Source organism: Chiloscyllium plagiosum, chromosome 3, assembly GCF_004010195.1.
Source record: "Chiloscyllium plagiosum isolate BGI_BamShark_2017 chromosome 3, ASM401019v2, whole genome shotgun sequence".
NCBI classification, from domain to species: domain Eukaryota; kingdom Metazoa; phylum Chordata; class Chondrichthyes; order Orectolobiformes; family Hemiscylliidae; genus Chiloscyllium; species Chiloscyllium plagiosum.
This window is the reverse complement of record NC_057712.1, coordinates 63,251,659-63,277,533: the sequence shown is the minus strand read 5'-3', so window position 1 is coordinate 63,277,533 and position 25,875 is coordinate 63,251,659. Positions and strand designations below refer to the sequence as shown.

At 38.7% G+C, this 25,875-nt stretch overlaps 1 protein-coding gene and 1 pseudogene across 1 annotated transcript; both read right to left on the bottom strand.

Moving 5' to 3' along the window:
* Positions 1 to 3,314: 3,314 nt before the first annotated feature.
* LOC122544165 lies at positions 3,315 to 5,533 on the bottom strand (annotated as a pseudogene).
* Positions 5,534 to 5,542: 9 nt separating this feature from the next.
* LOC122544174 (trace amine-associated receptor 4-like) lies at positions 5,543 to 24,631 on the bottom strand. Its single transcript, XM_043683211.1, has 2 exons — positions 24,462 to 24,631; positions 5,543 to 7,579 (listed from the first exon to the last, which is right to left on the bottom strand). Exon 2 carries the CDS (start codon positions 7,453 to 7,455, stop codon positions 6,418 to 6,420), a length of 1,038 nt encoding a protein of 345 aa, XP_043539146.1. The 5' UTR covers positions 7,456 to 7,579; positions 24,462 to 24,631; the 3' UTR covers positions 5,543 to 6,417.
* Between the last annotated feature and the right edge of the window lie 1,244 nt (positions 24,632 to 25,875).

Below are 25,875 nucleotides of genomic sequence, written 5' to 3'. Positions count from 1 at the left end.
GTGATGCACTTTGGGAAGAATAACAGGAAGGCAGAATACCAGGTCAATGGAAAGATTCTTGGTAGTGTGGATTTGCAGAGGGATCTTGGAGTCCATGTACATAGATCCCTGAAAGTTGCCACCAAGGTGGATAGTGCTGTTAAGAAGGCAAACGGTGTATTAGGTGTTATTCGTAGAGGGATTGAGTTCCGGAGCCGCAATATCGTGCTGCAACTATACAAAATGCTGGTGCGGCCACACTTGGAATATTGTGTACAATTCTGGTCCCCATATTTCGGGAAGGATGTGGAAGCATTGGAAAAGGTGCAGAGGAGATTTGCCTGGTTTGGAGGGAAGATCTTTTGAGGAAAGGCTGAGAGACTTGGGTCTCATTGGAAAGAAGAAGGCTAAGAGGGGATTTGATAGAGACATACAAGATGATCAGAGGATTAGATGGGGTAACAGTCAAAGTCTTTTTCCGACGATGATGATGTCAGTGTGTACAAGGGGGCATAACTACAAATTGGGGGATGATAGATTTAAGACAGATGTCAGAGGCAGGTTCTTTATGCAGAGAGTGGTAAAGGCGTGGAATGCCCTACCTGCTAATGTACCCAACTCAGCCACATTAGGGAGATTTAAACAATCCTTAGATAAGCACATGGATGATTTTGGAATAGTGTAGGGGGGACAAGCTGAGAATAGTTCACAGGTCGGCACAACATAGACAGGTTCTTTATGCAGAGAGTGGTAAAGGCGTGGAATGTCCTACCTGCTAATGTAGCCAACTCAGCCACATTAGGGAGATTTAAACAATCCTTAGATAAGCACATGGATGATTTTGGAATAGTGTAGGGGGGACAAGCTGAGAATAGTTCACAAGTCGGTACAACATCGAGGGCCGAAGGGCCTGTTCTGCACTATATTGTTAAAGTAAAGGTGGTGGTGAGCTGTATGATGAATTTCATGAAGAGGTTCAGTTGTTTTCTAGATTCTAAGATCCAGCTTGTTTTTTCAGTGTTTTTAAATTCTGAATTATTTAAAAAGACAGTCACAGTTTTGGGACATCCTCTGGATTCCAAAGCTTCCAACAGATAGGCAGCTAAATATTACACTTCACTTGGACCCTCGTGAGTAACCAAATGAAAGCTGAAGACCTATAATAAAACAGCCATCTCTCTCATTTACAAAACATTATACCACCTTACCTTATAAAAACATAAACCACATATTTTTAAGATATTAAACATTACTAATTGTGATTTAGTGGCAGCTTTCTTACTTCTAAGTCAAAGCTTGTGGATAAGGGTTAGGTTCTACACTAGATATCTGCACTCTCTTGTAAAAGTTGTTGTGTCACCATTTGAAGAAAGGAAACAGAATTTTCCTCGTCTAAATGTTTATCTTTCCACTGCTAAAACTGATGATTTGCTCATTTACTTCTGTACAATTTGCGGGAGTTTGCTGTGGGCATGCATTCATTGTCTAACACTTGCACAACTGATTGAATTTGTGTTCAGGGCATACATTACTATGCTCAAACAACTTGAAACTAATTTGATTCCTTCTGCCTGATCAGTATTGTCACTTTCTCCTCACAGACCCTCTGTGTTGTGGTTCATTTTGAAAATCTTATTATTTTCTTGAGGACAATGTGTTTCACAATCATATTTCAAGTGAAATTTGAAACACTTGTAGACCATGCTCTGGCAATTTCCGGTGTTTGTTCTTCTGTTATAGTTCCTCAATCTGTGTATTCTGCATAGTTGCCAAAGGTGTCTCTGCCTCACTTGGTTATGAACCTTCTTTAATATTAATCTGGATGATCTAGAAATATCATTACTATTGAATCCTTGTGTCATGAAAACTGCTGGAAATATGTATTTTTACTGGAGTTTTAAAAATGCTTATGTTTTGTTTCAGTAGCAAGGCCTTTTTTGAAAATCTAAGTCCAATCAATATTGGGAATCTATCCATGTTTGACATGCTATGTCAATTTAATTTTTTTTTTGATTAGATTAGATTAGATTACTTACAGTGTGGAAACAGGCCCTTCGACCCAACAAGTCCACACCGACCCGCCGAAGCGTAACCCACCCATACCCCTACATTTACCCTTTTACCTAACACTACGGGCAATTTAGCATGGCCAATTCACCTGACTTGCACATCTTTGGACTGTGGGAGGAAATCGGAGCCCCCGGAGGAAACCCACGCAGACACGGGGAGAACGTGCAAACTCCACACAGTCAGTCGCCTGAGGCGGGAATTGAACCCGGGTCTCTGGCGCTGCGAGGCAGCAGTGCTAACCACTGTGCCACCGTGCCGCCCACGGTGAAGGTGGCACAGTGGTGAAGGCAAATACTGACTTAGAAATCTTCAATATAATTTTTCCACTCTTCAATATATTCTGTGAAATTGTTAAATTATGTATTCTTCAATACTATAACTATCCAGCTCTCTTATTAAAGTCTTACCATGCCACATACACATTTAATAGATTGGTTTTGTTTTGAATTTTGTCCATAAATTTTAAGACAATTTCCGAATTTGCTTCAGTATCAAATTGCTGAATTTTTAGCTCCAAATATACTTCGCCCCTGATTTCACTTTGATTAGGAAATGCTAGTGCCAAGGCTTGATTATCTCTCAGTGGAAATGTGACCCAAGTCGACAAATCCACTTAATTTCAATGGTGATTATTAGGGAACAGCTTCACAGAACATTGGTGGGAAATCAAACCTCAACACTTCACACTCAGTATCAGTAAATCTTCTCCAGATTAACTCCAGTAACTGTTATATAATTCAAGATAAATTCACCATTGTCCCATAAGGCTGCTCCACCATTACAGAGAGATGACAGGCAGTGGTTTAAACTGAGGGTCATTACACCTCAGGGGAGGGGTGAAGTTGAGAAGGTAGAATCTTTGAAGTGACAAAAATCACTACAGAAATTGAAATGTGCTGTTGGCATCAGTCCATACTAAATACCAGTCATTCAACCAACTGAGCTAACAGTATTTGAAAAGAAAACTCAAATTTCTGGAAAAATTCACCAGGTCTGGTGAAATCAGTGAGTAAACAGAGTTAACATTTCAAATTCAGTGATCTTTCTTCAGAAACCTCAAATTTCCAGCATCCGTGGTTCTTTGTTTTATTCAAGTACCTGAAAGGATTAGCTGACATCATGAGTTAAGCTGCTCCAATGAGATAGAGTTCAAGTTATCCTGATGCTAAATCAGAGTAGTATATTATTCCCAGCTGATGGTAATTTTGGGCAAGTCAGATTCCAAAGTGAAGTCTGGCTCGATAGACATAAGTTTTAAATTTGCAATTTAGTTACCGTGGTAGTCAGTCAGTGAACATTTTGCATGTGGCTGCCAATGTAATCTTAACAAATCTCCAAAGTTTATTACATGCATAAATTTGAACAGACTAATTGTAACAATTGCAGGTTGACAATTAGACTTTATAAATACAGTTTCCTATGTTAATGATGTACTATAATTCAATATATTATGAAATACTAATGCCACTAAATGAAGAAGCAATCCCAGCAGAAATGGCTCACTAGTATCACAAAATAAACAATTCTCATTTTTGAAAAAGGTTGCCATTCCATCGGAGAGTGTTCATCAAATATCTTACAAGAAATGATCATTTTTAATGCTTTGCGAAACCAGGGATAAAAAAAGCCATATAACATTGGATTGCAAGTGGAATTAAAATAACCAAGCCACGCAAACACTTCAAACAATGCAGAGAAACCAATACAAGGATCAACAATGGTAATTATGAAAAATGGCAGCCAGCAGATAATGAAGACTCCTATTACAATCCCCAGTTTTACAGCAACCTTGAATTCATTTTTATGGAAACTTCCTGTGTTATTTTGCTGGTTTGAGTTCATTCTGTGCATCATGTTTCCAATTGCTCGAGAATGCTTCCTTGCTACAAAATGTATTTTGAGATATATATATATATATATATATACAATAACTGAAACAGGAACAAAAAATGCTATCAGTGGATTCAGATGGCCCCATAATTTATTAAATATAAGCATGTTTTGTTTATTTTTGTAAACTTGTAAAAATGTTAAATTTCTAATAAAAATATCTATTTAAAAAAAATATAAGCATACAGCTGTCATGGCAAGAAATAGCACTGATATAATCTTCAATTCCACAGCATCTGAGCATCTGAGAAAAGTAAAGCAAATTCATAAACTATAGAAAACACCCAACTAAATGTAACAACTAAACCGATGACAGGCAGTGTGATTTTTGTAGTGTAAAGGTTTGCACACAGCATAGTAACGGTCAATGGCAATAAAACGTAAGTGATAAATAGATGTTATTGTCAGCATCATGTCCAGCCTGAATGGATTGTACAAAATATACTTCCAAAATACCAGCATGTATCAACAGACCTAATCATACTGTAAGGAAAAACTACCAATCCCACTAGAAAATCAGCTACAGCAAGTGAAAGAACAAGAAAATTGGTGGCTGTCTGTAGTTTTCTAAAATGTAAAATTGAAATAATCATCTGTAAGTTGCCTATTATTGTAACCATTACAATAACTGCAAATAGCATATATAACACTGCATGTACAGCTGTTGACTGGCTGTTTTTGTGACATGAGGTATTGACAAATTCAAAGTAGTATTTTGTATTAGCCTTATCCTGTGATTGGGTTGAATTCATTTCCTTTGCTCAGTGTAATCTTGAAATAGGAAAGAGACAATTCATGAAAGAGGAGTTTACAGTAATATTGAGCTAGGAAGTCCTCTATATTTTAAAATAGATGTTGATCCTGTGGAAAGGAACATTTAGTACAATTTAATAAAACCATTTGTTTAATTGTACAAATGCTGCAGTCACTCAGTTCACAAAGATTCACAAGACATAATATTCATAAATTCCAATCATAAAATCCATACTATGTGGAAGCAGGCCATTCAGCCCATCATGTCCACACAAGCCTTCTGAGGAGCATCCCACCCAAGCCCTATCCCTGCATTCCCCATGGCTAATCCACTAACCTACACATCCCTTGAAACAATGGGCAAAGAATCTAGGTGTAAATGTCCACAGTTTTCTGAAAATGACAAGTCAAGTAAATAAGGTGGTCAGGAAGATATATAAGCATACTGGGGTATACAGTATAACAATTGGCAAGTCATGTTGCAGCTGTATAAAATTTTAGTTAGGTGACATTTGGAAGAATGTATATAATTCTGTTTGCCATACTACATGAAGGATGCAGAGTCTTTGGAGAGGTTACAGAAAAGGATATTGTTTGGTTTGGAGGGTATTAGCCATGAGGAGAAATTGAATAAACTTGGTTTGTTTTCACTTGAACTATGAAGGTTGAGAGTCGAATTGATATAAGTTTACAAAATTGTGAGAGGCATGGATAGAAAAGATAGTCTGAATCTTTCTCCCCAAGAGTACAAATGTCAAATACTTGAGAGCACAGGTTTAAGGTAAAAAGGGGTAAGTTTAAAGGACATGTGAGAGGCAAGTTTTTTTTACAAAGAGGGTGATAAGTATCTGGAATGCACTGTCTGAGGAGCTGGTGGAGTGGACACAATATCAATGTTTAAGAGGCATCTTGACAGATATATGAATAAGCTGGAACTAGAGGAAATACAGCGCCTGTTCCTGTGCTCTACTGATCTTTGTTCTTTGATCTGGCATAAACTGCATTAATAACAGACTTGATATATTTGTGGGTTGAGATTTGAACAATCCCACACAGGATCCCCAACCAGTTAAAGAAACATTCAGTGTATCTGTCAGCTTGATGGCACTCGAATAGGACGGCCACTCACTCCTTCAGACCACAAGATCTGCTCCAGTAGAGCTGGAATAAGAAGCAGCCACCAACATAGCCATCGAAGGGTGATGGATAGCAGATGCAACTCCAAATATGGATGTCAGTGAAAAATAATCAAGACCACTTCCGTCAAATAAGCAGCCATGAATCATAGTGGCAGGGTGCTTAAGATACAGTGAGGTAGAGAGTTGTGGGCAGCCTCTATCTCTTCATGGGTCCTACCACAACAAAACCCTGCAACAATAGACCAGCAGATAACTATGAAGGTGAATGAAATGTTGCAGCCTTGTCCTCAACCTCACCTGGTAATTGAAACCACAGTAACTATTTATCAGGCCTCCCACTCCAAAAGACAACATGCAGAAGTCCTTCACAGATTTGTGCAATAGGGAATGCAACAGAAACATTAGTTTGTAACATGAAACCTGTCTGTGTCCTTTTCAGGAGCACTTCTACATGCTCTTCAGAGGCAAGGATGCTATAAATGAACCATGACTGGATTAAAGGCAATGAAACACTTTCCAACACAACATATTTTAAATATTTATTGGTTACATTTATTTGATTTTTCTGCATCATTTCTGTATTTGGTTACTTGGAAAGAATATTAACTGTAGAAGGATCGCAGTTAAATATCTGACAAGAAAGTATAAGTTTTAGTGATTTGCGAAACCATGGATACAAGAAAGCATAAAGCAAAGGGTTTAAAGTGGAATTAAAGAATCCAAACCATGCAAATACACTATCTAAAACTGGTGGGATTAAGAAATCAAAGTATGGATTAAGAATACTATTTACATAGAAAGGCAGCCAGGAGAATGTAAAAATTCCAATTAAAATGTCTTGCTTTCGAACAACTATTTGGTCCTTTTTATGCATAAGTGTGACATTGTTTTCTTCAGTATGGTGGCTTTCATTTGGCATATTTGCAACTTTTCTACAATGTTTGCACCTTGCCACAAAAAATATCTTCACATATATTCCTAAAATAATAAAAATTGGTATAAAAAATACAATCAATGCATCTATATGCCCCTCAAACTTGTGATATGCAATACAGCTGCCCTCACAGGACCTAACAGCCTCATAATCATCTACAGACTTTTTACTAAAGTCTAATAAAAACACACTAAGTCCATAAAAGACAGCAAACAGCCAAATCAGTACAATTGTCATAACTGTTAGAGGTAGAGTGATCTTTACAGTGTAAAACAAAGGGTCACACATAGCATAATAACGATCAATGGCAATAAAACATAAAGTATAAATTGAAACAACAATTAGCACAATTTCTATAATTGAGTGAATTTTACAGAACACTTCTCCAAAATACCAGCATGTTTCCACTGACCTAACCATACTATATGGCAATACAATAAAACCAACCAGAAAGTCTACAACAGCCAAAGATAAGAGAAGAAAATTGGTGGGTGTCTGTAGTTGTTTGAAATGTAAAATGGAAATGATCACCACTAGGTTTCCAAATAAAGTAATGAGTATTGAAATGGTAATAAAAATATAGAGTGCTACATTAATAGCAATTGACCTGGTGACTCTAGGACAGGATGTGTTGACAAATTCAAAACAATATTGCACATTTTCTGAATTCTCATGGTCTGATAAATTCATTTTCTTTCACATTGATAAATTCCTTGATCACGGTGAGACAAAAAAGTTGTTATTTCAAAATTATTGATTGAAGGTATCTTTATCAAGAATATGATTTTCTTCATTTGTAGTTAATCTGTGGTTTCTGTAAAAATATCCTATCATTAGTGGCATATTTGAAACAAGGGAAGCACATGTTCAATAAGCATGAAATGATTTTTAATGGTCAGATATATTTTAGAGTAGAAGAACCTAGGTTCTGAAGAATTGAAATCCTAGAAGCTGGAAATGTCCCATTAAAGAAAAGACACAATATAGAAGCTTTAATTTAACGAGACAATACATCATTTGTAATAGCTTTGCAATTTATTTATGTACTATTTTACCATGATTCCTCATCAGTTGTTTTAACCAGCGTAATTTGAAATCACCACAAAAATATCTTCCTAAACAAATAAAATGATTCAGAATTTGAATTGAATGACAGAAATAATAATAATTTCTATTGAATTCAAAAGATCAATTGGATTATCAATGTAACATTTTACAATATTGCAAAAAAATTAAATGAACCCAGTGTTTCTGCTCACAAACAAAAGCAGATATTATTGGAAAAGCTCAGCAAGTCTGGCAGCATCTGTGGAGAGGAATCAGAGTTAACGTTTCAGGTCAACTGATCCTTCCTCAGAAAAGGTCTTGTCCAATGTTCTGATCCAATGTTTCTTCTGTTGACCTGATCACTTAAGGCCATAAACTCTAAAATATCGTGCTTGGATATACTCTAACATTAATTAAGACCAATTATGAGTAGCCATGCTTTGATATGAGTTAACATGTATTTTGTCTTTATTCATTTTATATATTTTTAAAAATAAATGATTTATATACTATTTTTTTTGCTACATAATTTCCTTTTCATCAATATGCTGTTTGAATTAATCAGGTGTAATTATTAAGTAGGCATTGCATTGGTATCTGATCCACTCCAATGACATTTATCGCAGCTTAGGCTATGAGGTCAGTGAACAGAAATACCTTTGCCCTCACATCAATTTCACTCAACAGTTCTTTTTTTCTTCCTAAAATTAAACTTCTTTATTTGTTTAAAAATAAATGCATGGTTTCTGTCTGCATTTTTCTTTATTTGTGGCTGCATCCACACATCTTCCTATCTGAACATGCCATTGCCTCTAAATCTGCCACGAAGTTCAATGTGGAGAAATGGAAAGTGATACGTTTTGGTACAAAGAACATGGACAGACACTATAAAATAAAGCGTACTATTTTAAAGGATATGCGGGAGCATAGAGACCTAAGTGTATATGCATGCTAGACATTAAATATAGATAGAGAGAGCTGTTAATAAAGCATGCTGAGTTCAAAGTTCATAAATAGGCATGTAGAATACAAGAGCAAGGATGTTAGGATTAACTATATAAGACACTGATTAAACCTTAGCTAGATTAGGCACCACCCATTGAAATAATGTGAACACATAGGAGAGACTGCAGAGGAGGTTTACAATTGTTCCAGAGTATAGACACTTCAGCTAAAAGGAAGATTTGGAGAAGTTGGAGTTGTTTTTCTTGGAAAGGAGAGGGCTTAGAGGAGACTCAATATGCAAAATCATAAGAGGACTAGGGAGAAACTGTTCACACTTGCAAAAGGATAGAGATGCTGAGAGCACAATTTTAAAGAAGCAAATGTGAGGTAAGAAGAAACTTTCTTACTCAGTGAGTCTGGCAGGTACTGCATGGAATGGAAGTGTGGTGAGGGCAGGTCTAATTGCAGCTTTCAAGAGGCCATCAGATGATAATTTAAATAGAAACAATGTGCAGGGATAAAGGAAAAGGCAGAAGATTGGCATTAGGTTAAAATTTTTAGAGACATGGTGCAGATACAAAGGCTGAATATTTTCCTTCTGCACTGCAGTAGTTCTGTGATTTTATGCTGATGACTGTAATTAGAATTTTGATTATTAACGAGAAAAGTTCTTTTGTTCTACATTTCAAAATTCAACTTTTGGGTTCTTTTGTAAAATAAACTCAAATCATATGAGGAAAGGCATTCTCAGGTAGAAATTCTATTTGCATTGTAAAACTGCATGACAATTCATGGCAAAAATGTGGCAGAATTCAATATTACTAACTTTTCCCTCCTTGCATTTTACCCCATACCTTGGATGGAGGGACCATTTCTTCTGCTCACCAATTAGATTGGAAAGTAATTTCAGACCTTATCTAGGGAGATGTGGGGAGACTTCTGAGTTAACCTACAAAATCTATAAAGCTAACCCTTGATCAGCACATCCACTCCTTTGCACTTGGACAGAGAATTTCAGTTAACTTGAAATACAGAAAGAGGAAGTCACCAGCCTTCATTGCTGTTTTGCTATTCAATAGATTATGGCTAATCTGTACCAGAATTCTATTAACCCACAACTTTTCCATATCTCTTGAAATAATTACCCAATAAAAATATATTAACAACAAAAACAGCAATTTACTTCCATATACAGAGGAATCGCGACTATCTGGAATTTGATTATCCAAATATCGGATTATCCAGCAAGATCACAAGGTCCCAATGCTCAGCTAAGCTATGTTATCCAGCATTTGGTTGTCCAGAATTCGATTAACCGACCGAAATACTCCCTGCCTGTGTCCTTTGGATAATTGAGGTTCCTCTGTAGACCCTTTAACATTGTAAAATATCCAAGATATTTCACTAAAATGGGGCAGAAACTGACATCAAAACAAAGGAGGTGACATTAGGTTTGGTAACCAAAAAGTTGGCCAAATTGTAGGCTTTAAAGCGAAACTCAAAGGAGGAAGGAGAGATAAAGAGAGAGAGAGGTAGAGAGTTGAAAGGATTTAGGGTAGGAATTCCAGCTTAAGTCATTGGTTCACAAGAGATCCAAATTTAAAGGGTTTTGGATAAGGTGACATGGATGAGCCTGAATTTTATCACAAATCAATTAAGTGTCAATTTGGGATTTCCACAAAGGTTTCTGTCAATGATCTCTAGTGAGTTATCGCAGAAGTACCTCCACAATTCTCTTCAATATGTATGTACCATTCATCTATGGCACCTCACTTATGCAATTGTGCATTCACCAGTGACAGATGTACTTGGTTCTGCCAGGGTCTATTGGGGTTTCTGCTTCATATTTAAAATCTAGCTGTGCACAGGGCCATGTACAGCCAAGCATACCCAAACCTGTCATAATGCTTGTAGTGAATGAGAAAAACACAACCTACCTGGGGCCATTGATGGTCCGGGTTACAGTTAATTGCAAACAGAAGATTAGATTAGATTACTTTAGATTACTTTACAGTGTGGAAACAGGTCCTTCGGCCCAACAAGTCCACACCGACCCGCCGAAGCGCAACCCACCCATACCCCTACATTTACCCCTTACCTAACACTACGGGCAATTTAGCATAGCCAATTCACCTGACCTGCACATCTTTGGACTGTGGGAGGAAACCGGAGCACCCAGAGGAAACCCACGCAGACACGGGGAGAACGTGCAAACTCCACACAGTCAGTCGCCTGAGGCGGGAATTGAACCAGGGTCTCTGGCGCTGTGAGGCAGCAGTGCTAACCACTGTGCCAGACTATAGTTGTAAATATATTGTTAGTTTAGATTCTCAGATATCTGATCCACTGTAAATGTAACTGTAGATGCAAGAATGATTGTACATAGACTACTCATTGTTATCACAATGCCAGGTTAGAATTCTGTCTAAGGAAGAGTTACACTTTCCCTAACACTTAGCATAGCACAGCAACTTAGTGGCTCAGTGGTTAGCACTGCTGCCTTACAGCACCAGCAGGGACTCGGGTTTGATTCCAGACTCGGGCAACTGTCTGTGTGGAGTTTGCACATTCTCCCCGTGTCTATGTGGGTTTCTTCCAGGTGTTTCGGTTTCTGCCCACATTCCAAAGATGTGCAGGTTAGGTGAATTGGCCATGCTAAATTACTCATAGTGTTCAGGGATGTGTAGGTTAGATGCATTAGTCGGGGCAAATGTAGAGTAATAGGGTAGGGGAATGGGTCTGGGTGGGTTACTCTTTGGAGGGTTGATGTAGTCTTGTTGGGCCAAATGGCCTGTTTCCACATTATAAGAATTATATAATTGTAACATTGTTCCATGTTGAAGCATCGCATTTTGAAAGTGTTTAAACAGTTAAAAACTGGAACTTTTATTGAACAACAAAAAGTAAAGCAAAACCAAAGCAAAGTAAGCTGAACATGGTCAGGGAGGAGAGATCACATTTGAAGAGAAACACAGTCCAAGTGACTATATGGTTCAGGGAATTTATAGGCAGTGTGGGAATTCAGTGCAGAGGCAAGTAGGTGCTTTTACTTAATTGTTTTAGTTCATAGTTTGTCAGATTTTTACTTAACAGGATAAAATAAAGCCCATGATCAGGGACCAAACACCAAAGAGAGAGTGACATCTCAGGAAAACTGTAAGTTCATTGGCTGGTAATTACTGCTACTTTGACTATCTGTTATACCTTACTTTCAGATTGACGGTTAAAAACAAGAAATATTTATAGGTTACAAACTAAAAGACCAGTAGGAAATTAAAAAAAGAACTAAATAAAATAAAAGATGCTGGGCCAGGTGATGAGTTGTACTTGTATGATATGGGAGCTAGTGGTCCCCACTGTTGCTCATAGTAACCACATTGGTATAGGTAGACAACCCTTTATCTGAAATCCCGAAATCCAAAAAGCTCTCAAGTCTGAAGGTTTTTTTGTGAAGTTTTTTTTCTCTCATTAACAAGGTTGTTTGACGTGCAAACAGTTAACACAAGTCGAAACCCATTCGATGCGTGCCACCCAGATGTGACGTGAAGGGGGTGTTGCCCAGCACTGGCAGGCCTCAATTCTCTCTCAAGGCCCATTTTACTCAGTGAGTTTGCTCCTCTGGTAAGGTTTTTTTTAAATGTCACCATCAAACTATTACTTATTCTGACATTCAAAAAATTCTGAATTCCAAAAACCAGCTGGTCCCGAGCATTTTGGATATAGGATTATGCACTTGTAGTAAGTGTTGGCTGCTTGAAGAACTCCAGCTGAGTGTTGATGATTAGGAATCTGAGCTTCAAGTGCTATGATACACCAGGAGGGGGAGAGTTTCATGAACACTGTGTTTCAGGAGGCAGTTGCACACCTTAGATTAAGTAACTTGAAGTCAGTCAGTAGTCTGGGACAGGGACGTGTGTGACTTCAAATAAGGCAGGTAGAGGGAACTAGGAGATAGTGCTAAAGGAGCCTCAGCTTCTGGACTAGGCTAATAAGTTTGAGGTTCTTGTTCCCTATTTGGAAGAGAGTTGGCATTCCAGGGAGGATGGGCAAACTGACCATAGCACCGTGGTATAGGGAATAATTCAAGATTAGAGAGAAGAGGAATGTTGTTATAATCAGGGATAGATTATAGGGAATGAGGGGAATAGACACTGTTCTCTGTAGCCAGGATTGAGAGTCCTGAGGGCTGTGTGTGCCTGCTTGGCACGCAGGTCCAGGATATCTCATCTGGGCTGCAAGGGAATTTTGAGTGGGAAGGGAAAGATCCAGTTGTAGTGGTCTATATGGGTAGTAATGGCATAGGTAGAAAGAAGAAAGAGATTCTGCTGAGGGAATATGATCCAGCAGGGGCTAATTTAAAAAGCACGATCTAAAAGATAGCACAGTAGTCCCGCTGTACTCATGGGGGATACATTCCAGGATCTACTGCGGAAGCCCAAAACCGCAGATCGGAGCCAACCCATTCAATTAAATGGGAAGCGTACCTTCCTGGCAACCTCCTGGTCCTTGGTTCAGGAACGTTCCCTATAATATATTCTGGCCGCATTAAACCACAGGTAACTGAAACCGTAGGAAACGATTCCGCGTAAATAGGGGTCACCCTGTAATTTCTGGATTACTACCTGATCCATGAGCAAATTGGCACAGGGTCAACAAGATTAAACAGGTAAATGTTTACCTGTAAATGTGGCTCAATGATTGGTATGGATGAAATGGATTCAAATTCATGGGATATTGGCACCAATATGGAGGGAGCTGTTTCAATGGGATGGACTCCACCTGAATCATGCTGGGACTATACTCCTGATGAATTGTATAATTGTGGGCTTTAAAACTAAATAAGATACAATCTAATCATCATCACTTGACATTCAATGGTGTTACCATGACTGAATCCCCCATATCAACATCCTGGAGGTCATCATTGACCAGAAACTCAACTGGACTCATAACATAAACACAGTGGCTACATGAGCAGGTCAGAGGCATGGAATAAAGTGGTGAGTAACTCACCTCCCGAACACCCAACGCCCATGTATCCTCAACAAGATACAAATCAGCAATGTGATGGAATGTTCCCCACATTGCCTGGCTGCATACAGCACCAACAACATGCAAGAGGTTTGACACCATCCAGGACAAAGCAGCCTGCTTTGATTGGCACTCCATCCATGAGTATCCACTCCCTCTACCATTGATGCTCAGTAGCAGCAGTGTGTACTCGCGATAAGATGCACTGCAGAAATCCACCTTCCGAACTCACTTCCATCTAAAAGGACAAAGGAAGTATATACATGGGAACACTGCCACCTTCAAGTTCACTTCCAAGCCACTTACCATCCTGACTTGGAAATATATCGCCATTCCTTCACTGTCACTGGATTAAAATCCTGAATTCCCTCCCTAAGGGCATTGTGGGTCAAGTCACAGCAGATGGACTGCAGCAGGTCAAGAAGACAGCTCACCACCATCTTCTTAAAGGCAACTAGGGACAGGTAATAAATACTGGCCAGCCAGTGATGCTCACATCCTACGAACAAATTTAAAAAGGCACTATTACAATAATCATGGGAGACTTCAGTGGACAGAATAAAGCAAGTTGGTAGCAGATCTCAAGTAAAGGAATACTACAATAATTTATTTACTAAATAAAATTGTTGAATACTGCAAGATGTTTTTTTTGGAGCAGCTTGTGGTACAGCCCACTAGGCAACAGGCCTTTGTCAGAGATGTTCTCTGCAGCTTTCTGCAAGTAGACGTCCTGTCTCTCCACATCGGGAGCAACGGATTCAGTAAATGACATTTGTGGAAGAACTTTTGCCTGAAACATTAATTCTCTTGCTCCTCAGATGCTGCCTGACCTGCTGTACTTTTCCAGCGCCACACTCTTGACGCCACTAGACAACAGGCAACACGCAATTCTTGATTTGGTGACGTGTAATGAGGCAGGCGTGATTAGGGAGCTTAAAGTGAAGGAACCCCTAGCAGGGAGGTGATGGTATGACAGAATTCGCTGTACAGTTTGAAATCAGATGTAATAGTATTACAATTGAGTAAAGATAACTACAAAGACATGAGCGAGGAACTGTCCAGAGTTGACTGGAAGGGGACCCTAGCAGGGAAGGCGATGCAGTTGTAATGAAATAGTTTCTAGGGATAATTCAGGAGGCAGAGCAGAAATCCACCCCAAGGAAGAAGAAACGTATTAGGGGAAGGACAAAACAACCATGGCTGACAACGGAAGCCAGGCACAGCATAAAAGCAAAATAAAAAGCATACAATGTGGTGAATATTAATGGGAAGCAGAGGATTAGAAAGTGTTTAAAAACCAATAGAGAATAACCAAAGAAGCAATCAGAGAGGGGGGGGGGAGTTGTCGATGAAATATGATAGTTAGCTAGCTACTAATATAAAAGAAGATTGCAGGAGTTGTTTTCAATATAGAAAATATATAAAAAAGGCAAGAACATTGGACCACTGAAAAATGAAGCTTGAGAAGTAGTAATGGGGAAAAAAGAAAAACTGGAGGAATGGGAAAGGTACTTTGGATCAGTTTTCACAGTGAAAGACACCAGCAGCTTACCAGAACCTCAAGTCAGTCAGGAGGCAGATGTGATGGCCATCACTAAGGAGAAAGTGCAAGGGAAGCTGAAAAGTCCAAAAGTGGATAAATCACCTGGACTAGATGGACTACATTCTGGATTAGTGGTGCTGGAAGAGCACAGCAGTTCAGGCAGCATCCGAGGACGGGCAAAATGGATTTTGCATGTCCTCGGATGCTGCCTGTGTTAGAGGCAAGGTACTGGCATGGACAGAAGATTAGCAGATGGCAAAAGGCAGAGAGTCTTTTCAAGATGGCAGCCAGTGACTAGTGGAATTCTGCAGGCATCAGTGTTGGGACCATAACTATTCACATTATATGTTGATGAGCTGAACAAAACAACTGTTAGTACTATTGCTAAGTTTGCAGTTGTCACAAAGTTAGAGAGACAGGTAGTGTTGAGGAGGTTGAAGGCTGCAGCAGGACTTAGACTGGCTGGGAGGATGGCAGAAGGAATACAATGTGGGAAAGTGTTAGGTTATGCATTTTGGTAGGAAGTATAGAGGTTTAATTATAAGTGGGGAAATTGTTCAGGATTCTCTTAAGATAAACATTGCAAGTTCATTTGGCAGTTAGGAAGGCAAATGCAATGTTAGCATTCATTGCCTGAGGACTAGAATACAAGAGCAGAGATGTACTGCTGGGTTGTATAAGGATCTGGTCAGACTGCATTTGGAATACTGTGAGCAGCTTTTGGTCCCACATTTAAGGAAAGATCTGCTGGCATTGGAGGGGGTCCAGAGGAGGTTTGTCAGAATAATCCCAGAGATGATTTGGAGATGCCGGTGTTGCATTGGGATGTACAAAGTTAAAAATCACACAACACCACGTTATAGTCCAACAGGTTTAATTGGAAGTACACTAGCTTTCGGAGCATCGCTCCTTCATCAGGTGGTAGTGGAGGGCTCAATCCGAGCACACAGAATTTATAGCAAAAATTTACAGTGTGATGTAACTGAATTTATACATTGAAAAATTGAGAAGTCGGGACAGGCAGCAGTGAAAAGTGGCCGCGCAGAGGTTGATAGCTAAGTTCGGTACCCATAGAGAGGGCCTCAACCTGTACCTTGGGTTCATGTCACACTACAGGTGACCACCATTGCACTATATACACACACAGATACTCCTACACACACACAGGCACTCCCACAGGCACCACACACACACACACACACACACACAGGCACTCTTATAAACACACACACGGACACTCCTATACACCGACACGCACACAGACAGCCACACAGACGCGCATACAGACACCCACACACACCCTTACAGACATACACACTCCCACACTCCAACATGCACCCCCTCACAGACTTAAGACACTTTGCACTCACTACACACACATTTACACTTTCTCACACTCACAACCCCCAAACCAGACAGACACAGACAAAGACCCACATGCACACATATATTTTGTGGGGTGAATTTGTACTTTCAGGGTTACATCGTACTTTGCTCAAAAACTGCATGCATTCATGTAGAACTCTGAGCTCAAAAACTTCATGCATTCATGTAAAACTCCATTATCTCACTTTTTAGATTAGAATCAATCTAAACATCATGGCATAGACAGAGAACACAGGGGGCTAACACCTTCAACATATTGTCTAGCTATCACCATTGTTAACAGCTAACCTGAGAATGCAACTTTGTAAAAAATAGATTTGTGATTTACACATGAAAGAAGTGAAACTATCATGGTGTTCTCACAGATGAAAGGCTTAACTGACAATCATTTTTTCAATGCATAATTTCAGTTACATCACACTGTAAATTTTTGCTATAAATTCTGTGTGTTAAGATTGAGCCTTTCACTACCACTGATGAAGGAGCGGTGCTCCGAAAGCTAGTGTGCTTTCAATTAAACCTGTTGGACTATAACCTGGTGTTGTGTGATTTTTAACTTTGTAATTCCAGGGATGAAGGGCTTGTCATATGAGTCATAGAGTCCTATGGAACAGAGACAGACCCTTTGACCCAAACTGGTCCACACCAATGATTATGTCCGTCCATGCTAATTCAATTTCCCTGCACTTGGCCCATGTTCTTCTAATCCTTTCCTATCCAGGAATCTCTGCAAATGCCTTTTAAGTGTTCTTTGTGTACCCACTCAACTACTTCCACTGGCAGCTCAATCCATATGTGTATCACTCTCTGTGTAAAAAAGTTGTCCTTTAGGTTCCTTTTTATTCTTTCCCCTCTAACCTTAAACTGATGCTGTCTAATCCTTGATCCCCCAACCATGGGAAAAAGACTGAGTGCTCTCACCCTATGCATGCTTCTCATGATCTTACTCACCTCTATAACACCCTCCCTCTGTCTCCTACGTTCTAAAAAATGTCCCAGCTTGTCCTTTAACTCAGACCATTGAGTCCAGGCAACAGCCTTGTAAATCTCTTCTGCATTCTTCTGCACACAGATGACAGAGGAATTTCTTCAGCCAGACATTGGTAAATCTGTGGAACTCATTGCCATGGGGGGATGTAAAAACCATGCCTTTGTTGTGGTTCTGTTCGCCGAGCTGGAAGTTTTTGTTGCAAACGTTTCGTCCCCTGGCTAGGCGACATCATCAGTGCTTGGGAGCCTCCTGCGAAGCGCTTCTTTGATGTTTCCTCCGGTGTTTATAGTGGTCTGTCCCTGCCGCTTCGGGTTGTCAGTTTCAGCTGTCCGCTGTAGTGGTTGGTATATTGGGTCCAGGTCGATGTGTTTGTTGATGGAGTTTGTGGATGAATGCCATGCCTCTAGGAATTCCCTGGCTGTTCTCTGTCTGGCTTGCCCTATGATAGTAGTGTTGTCCCAGTCGAATTCATGTTGCTTGTTGCGGACGAAACGTTTGCAACAAAAACTCCCAGCCCGTATCTGTTTTTGGTGAATACCTTGTATAGGTGTTCCTCTTCTTCTTTTTGCAGTTCTGATGTACTTCAGTGTGTTGTGGCCCTTTTGAATAGTGTCCTGATGCAGTTTCGTTTGTGTGTGTTGGGGTGGTTACTTTCATAGTTTAGGACTTGGTCTGTGTGTGTGGCTTTCCTGTATACCCTTGTAGTGAATTCTCCGTTCGGTGTTCTCTGTACCATCACGTCTAGGAATGGGAGTTGGCTATCCTTTCCTTCTTCTCTCGTGAATCGGATTCCTGTGAGTGTGGCGTTGATGATCCGGTGTGTTTTTTCTATTTCCGTGTTTTTAATGATTACAAACGTGTCATCAACATACCTGACCCATTGCACTGATGATGTCGCCTAGCCAGGGGATGAAACATTTGCAACAAAAACTTCCAGCTCGGCGAACAGAACCACAACAACGAGCACCCGAGCTACAAATCTTCTCACAAACTTTGAACCATGCCTTTGGAGTGTATTTAAGACAGAAACAGATAGATTCTTGATTTTTAAAATTTCACTCATTGGACATGGGCCTCGCTGGCTGGCCAGCATTTATGGCCCATCCATAATTGCTCTTGAGAAGATTGTTGTAGGTTAACCCAAAATGTCCTTAAGGAGGGAATTCCAGGATCAACGGGAGCATGGGTTATGAGGAGAATGGGGTTGAGAAACATATCAGCCACAATCAAGTGCCTGATGACCTGCTGTATGGCTTGTTGTTCCTGACACTTCAGCACTCTCACGTGGTGAAGAAGATGTTCCTCCTGCTGAATGTACTCATTTCTTTCCTTGGAAGACTACTGTCACTCTCCCAGTTCTTCAGCATCCATTACACCCCCTCTTTTCCTGCTTTGGGTTGTGCAAGATGGTAGGATTATGTGGCAATTTACTTTCAAGGATAAATGGAAATACACACCAATGCTCCAATCCTCCGAACTTCCCAGGATTTTACCAATCAATGTGTACTCCCTTGCCCCCTTTTAGTCCTCCCAAAATGCATCATTTGACACATTTCAGGTCTAAACTCCATTTGTCATTGTTCAGCCTATATGGCCATTCCATTCTTATTCTCCTGTACTATAAGGCTTTCCTCCTCACAATTTACCACATCTACAACTTTTACATCATCTGCAACTTACTGATCATACCTCCTATGCTTATGTGTCAACTTGTGTGGTGGAATATTTCCAAAAGCCTAAACACCATCTACAAAGCATGGCTCAGGGTGGAGATGGAATACTCCCCCTTGCCTGGAGTACAGCTGCAACAACAGACACCACTGAGGCAAAGCAGCCCGTTTGATTGGCAACACTACCACAAATCTTCTCTCCCTCCACCACTGACACTCAGTAACAGTGATGTGTAGTATCTACAACATGAATTGCAGACATTTTCCAAGATTCCTTAGAAACATCTTCTCAACCCATGACCACTATGTTTACAAGGCCAAGGACACCAAAACCTGCATATTCCCTTCCAAGCCACTCACCATGCTGACTTGGAAATATATCACCATTCCTTCAGGGTTGCTGAGTCAAAATCATGAAACTTTCTGATGGCACTGGGCTTCTACATACAGCACATGCATTGCAGTGGTTAAAGAATGCAGTTCACCAACTTCTCAAGGGCAACTAAGGATTTGTAATGAATGCTGGCCCTGTCAATGAAGCCCACATCCCATGAACAAATAAAAAGAAACACATACGCATGAAATTTAGTTTTTGATTTGGTCAGTGGTCAGGGAAGTGACAAAGTCCTTGAATCAAGCAGAGATCAGTTCTATACTGGACCTCATACAATGTAAAAAGATATGATTAATTCATGTTCTCATTGTGAATATATCCTTAAGTAACAGGGACGATAATACATTTGAATTTCACACTCTATTTAATTGAGAGAAAAAAAGGGCCTGAGAAATTTTTAAATAACTTAAATCAGAACAATCATGAAGGCCTTAAAGCACAGCTGGCTAAAATGAATTGATAAGTTATGTTAAACAACAGATCAACAGAGATGTAATGGCTGATACATAAGGAGATATTTCAGAATAGAAAATAGAGCAGGAATTGGCCATTCAAACTTTCAAGCCCGGGGTATCATTCAATATCATCATCCAAGTCAGTATCCCTTTCCCAATTTCTCCTTGTACATTTTTATCTTGTTATCCCCTAAAAAATATATCTAACTCCTGAAAATATTAATGTTTTAGCCTCAGCTGCTTTCTGCGGCAAAGAATTCCATTAGCTGACTACTCTCTGGCTGAAGAAATTTCTCCTCATCCCAGTCCTAACAGGCTTGCCCTGAACCCTGAGACTATGATGCTGAGTTCTGGACTCCACGGTCTTTGAGAAATCCTTCCTGCTTTCACCCTGTATAACCCTATTAGAATTTTATAAGCTTTAGTAAGATTCTCATTCATTCTTCTAAACTCTATGAATATAGTCTTAATTGATCCGTGACTTGGAGGTACCGGTGTTGGACTGGGGTGGACAAAGTTAAAAATCACGCAACACCAGGTTATAGTCCAACATGCTTCTTTGGAAGCACTAGCTTTTGGAGCATCACTTTTTCATCGTGATGAAGGAGCGTTGGTCCGAAAGCTAGTGCTACCAAATAAAACTGTTGGACTATAACATGGTGTTGTGTGATTTTTACTTTAACCAATCCAATCTCTCTTCATACATCAGCCCTGCCATTCCAAGAATCGGTCTGGTAAACCTCCATTGCACTCCTTCCATAGCCAGAATATCTTTGCTCAGATAAGGAGACCAAAATGCACACAATACTCCACGTTTGGCCTTACAAGGCTCTGTGCAGTCACTGCAAGATATCACTGCTCCTGTACTTGAATACTCCCACTATGAAGGCCAATATACCATTTGTCTTTTTCATACCTGCTGCACCTGTAAGCTTACTTTCAGTGACTGGTGTACAAGGATACCCAGGTCTCATTGCAGTTCTGTACTCAGTGATTAAGAGTAATTCCAGGGCCAAATCCACGATTAGTAAAGTTAAAAATCAAATCAAAAGAAAAATATCATACAATTGTGCAAAGATACATGGGATGTCAGAATGTTAAAAAAAAGACTGAGTTAAAAAAGAAGGATAAAAATTAGATAACATGAAAAAGCTTGCCAGAAATTTAAAAACAGATAGCTGAATTTTCTGTATCTGGGAAAAAAAATTAACAAAGTAAGTATTTGTCCAACAGATAACGGAACATTTGGAAAACAATAACATGATTGACAAGGCCTGTATGGGTTTATGGAAGGCAGATTATACTTAACAAATCTGCCAGAGGTTTTTTTGAGGATGTAACAAGTAGAATAGATAAGGGAGAATCTGTGGATGTAGTATTTTTGGATTTTTAGAAGGATTTTGATAAGATCCCTCATAAGATATTAATGAGACAGTTAAAGCACATGGGATAGTAGGAATATATTGGTATGGATTAAGAATTGGTTGACATACAGGAAACAGAAAGTGGGAATAACTAGGTCTTTTCTTCGAGTGGTAACTAGTGATCAGCAAAGATCAGTGCTTGGGCCCCAGGTATTCACAATATCTATAATTAACCTGGATGAGGAAACCAAAGGCAATGTTGCCAAGTACTCTGACCTTTTGAAAAATACACATGAAAAATTATTAGGAGAATTGTTAGAAAGGTAGTAGCATTCTTAACATAGATAGAATATTCCTGCCTAATGTATAGCTGAGAAGGAGTACAAATTGACCTTTTTCAAGTTGACAAGGTGTAATGAATGGTGTGTTACACAGATCAGTACTGGGATCTTAACTGCTTACAATGTATTGAATGACTTTGATGAAGGGGTGTAAGGTAAAGTTGCCAGGTTTGCTGATGGTAGCCAGATAGATAGTTAAGTAAGTTAAGAAGAGGACATAAGGCATCTACAAAAATATATAGATAGGTTAATTGAGTGAGAATAGATTGGCAAATGGAATAAAAAGTGATTAATTGTAAAATTGTTCATTTTGGCAGGAAGGATAATAAAGAAGCATACTATCTCAATGCTGAGAGATTGCAGAACTCTGAGATACAAATGGATCTGGGTGGCCTGGTGTATGATTCACAAAATGTTAGTGTGCATGTACAGCAAGTAATCAGGAAAGCTAATAGAATATTACCATTTCCAAGGGAAGCCCACTGAACGACATACCATTCAGGCAAAGTAAGGCCAACAGTACATTTTCACTTTGACCCCAGGGATAAAAGCCCCACCCAGAGATCTCAACTAATGAGAGGCCAACAGCACTTGTGTGCAGCAGGACCACAGAGGCAGCAATGGCAGCAAACAGGAGCCTCAGGATTGTGGGGGACCCAGGACTGGGGTATGTCATGAAGGGCTGAGTGCACATGCACAACTCTTTCTGATTCCTTTCTGGTCATAAGCAGGATGAAAGAACAGTATTCTTCAAATTAATTCGTAAATACATAAACTACATGAATCACTAAAATCATAAATGAAATAGAGCATAAACAAAATAAATCAAGCTTATACTTTAGGGTTAGTATTGATAAATTTTGTTAAACCTGTGACCAATCTTAACTAGACCATACAAAGTATCTGGTGTATTTTTGGTTATTATATAACATAAAAGATATTGAAGAAGTGAATATTTACAAGGGTGGTGTGAGTAAGAGCAAAACTAGAGGCCACAAATAGTCACCAAGAACTTAGTAGAGAATTCAAAAGAAATTTCTTTATCCAGAGAGTGGTGATAATATGGAACTTGCTTCCAAAAGATGTAGTTGAGACGAATTTTACAAGTGCATTTAAAGCACAGCTAAATAAGCACATGAGAAAGAGGGAGAGAAGCTTATGCTGATAGAAGAGGAAGAATGAGAGAAGGTTCAAATGCTGCATAAATGATACTGGTTGAGTTGAATGATTTTTTTTATGCTCAATGTTATTTTTGCAATTAATGGTCAATAAGTTGAAGAAAATATTCCAGCTCTACAGCTGATTAAATATTGCCAATGTACCTGAGACATTAGGTACAAAGTGTATTCACAAAACTGAATAAGCTGTGTTCAAGTAATGGTCATAAGGATCAAGTCAATCCCAAGGATATGGAGGGATTGAGGTTTTTAAATTAAAGGTAATATGAAGTCATGGTTAAAGCAAAACCGAAGCAGGTCAAGCCAGACAATTGAATCGACCAATTTACATATACGTCGTTGTAAAATACACAATTATTTTGACTTTTTAAAATCTGACTTGAAACCATAATTTTGCACATTAGAGTTTTCATTACTCAGAAAAAAACGAACAGATGTGTTCATTGTTAAAATTATTTGTAGCAAGAATAACATATAACACCACCTCGCAGTCTGTCATTTAATCATTGCTGGTCATTTAACATTGGACTTCAATTATAGCACACATGATACATGGGAAGAGCTACAGTTAAATTATATCATTTTAAGATTGAAGTTCATGTTTGTAAAGTTTACATAGCAAATGTCAATGCAACAAATTACATTGGTTTGTATTTCAATATCTGATTGATACATGTAAATGATGCTTATCAATTCAAATTTTTGCTCTCTATATTGAAGATATTCCTTCATATAGATTTATGTATCAATGATTTAATATACATTCGAAGAACATTTATGTTTATATTGCAAAGCAAGCATATTACATTTTTTCTGTTGTTTTTTTTCTTGCTATTATGATAAAATGTGGAAGTATTTACATGAACTTCACTAAAATAGCATTGTTCATGATCAACATTTTTCAGACATTCTTGGTAACTTTTAATGTATAGAACATAAATATATTTGAAGAAAAATGTTTTCTATTAATTTAAGGAGCTAATATCTAAATAGATGTATATTTCTACCTTTATAAATGTAGTATTTTACCATATTTAAGTAGGATTTCCTGAGCTGATTTATTATTGATCTTATGGATGAAATGTTACATCTCCCACATATTGTTTTGATATTTTCCTATATGTTTTGAAATGACTGAAGGCCAAAGCAGTCCCTCAAAAATCTAACAAAGATTTTATCAGTTCATCAATCATTTACTGAAACATTTTTCAAAGTGTATAATTATGTACCAATATTTCATGAGAAATGAAGATATAAGAGGAAGGTTTGAAATATTTTAATATACATTTTAACTTGCTGTACAATAAATCAGTATTAAAGAAGTAAAATGTTAAGCGGTTAACATTCTTACCTTTCTATAAATGTTAATTATAAAACCACCTGAAACTTTCTTGACGTTATCATCATGGATATCATCCTGGAGAATGCTTTCAGATTCAGAACTACATAGCCAAAGTTTATTAATACCGGTTCAAATGTGAATTTTATGTTCTCACCGGTATTTGTGTGTCCTATCTCTGAATGTGCATATGAACAAGTGCAAATATTCAACTACAGATAGAAGTACTTTAAGGAGATTAAGGTATTTGTCTTATGTCCCAATCTTAATAGCAGAGCCAATGGGATTTTTATGATCCATAAGAGACCTGAATAACCTTCACAGTCTTTTGAAGGATGTGCTGTGATTGATTCAACATTGTATCATTATGTCATTGATAAAATAGTCACAAAAAATCAAAAAATATTAATTATTCATCACATAATTAAGGTGGATGTATACTTTATCAAGTCTGCTTAGCATTTTATTAAGTGGCAACCTCACCTCAATAAAAGTATTCATGTTTTTGAATACAAACTATTATCAGTCAAAAGATTTTGTGTGCATAAGCTCAGTTGATGTTTCATTTTAAAGATTCCACTTTCCAAGGCACCATCTGTGCTCATGACACCATTTAAAGGAAACCAAGAGAGAATACATGCTAATATTTGTCCCTCAACCATTTCTACTAATACGAAAAATCTGGTCAGATACTAGTGTACATTTTGCGGATATAAAATAAATTATACAATTTTTGGGGCACAATGTTCCACATCTGATCAGCATTTTTGGCACAGGAGCTGCCATATTGTGATTTTCCCAGGTTCCTGTGTGAATCCTATGTAAATGACAGTACTAGTGCCTATCCAGGATAGGAAATCCAATAACGCACAGCAGAGCAGAGCAGCCATTAATATCTACCACCAAAAATGTCACCTCTATGTTCTTGAGTCAGGAGTTCTCCCTTCAGGCTGATGGTATTCCTGATTATGGTAATGATTAGTACCCAATCCCCTTCCCATTTTTCTTATCTCTCCTAAGACTTACTTGACAGTTACTGACAGAGAGACAAATAGTCCAAGATTTGTATTCATTCAGTGGATGTGAGCTTTGCTGACCGGGCTAGCACTTATGGCCCATTCCTAATTACCCTTGAGAAGGCGATCATGAGCTAACTTCTTTAATTGCTACAGTCCATTTGGTGTAGATATACCCACAATGCCATTTGGTAAGTTCCAAGATTTTGACCCAGAGGTTGGGTAGTGGAAATGCATCAGATCCTCTTGTGTTCCCAATTCTTATTACAATAAGGCCCAAGGATTGATTTCCATTCCACATCAGCCTTTCCCTCTGTTTTCATTGCATGCTAGATGTATGCTTCAATAATAGTCACCAAATTGACCATGAATTAATTTTGCTCCAGCCAATTATTTTAAAATGAAATATT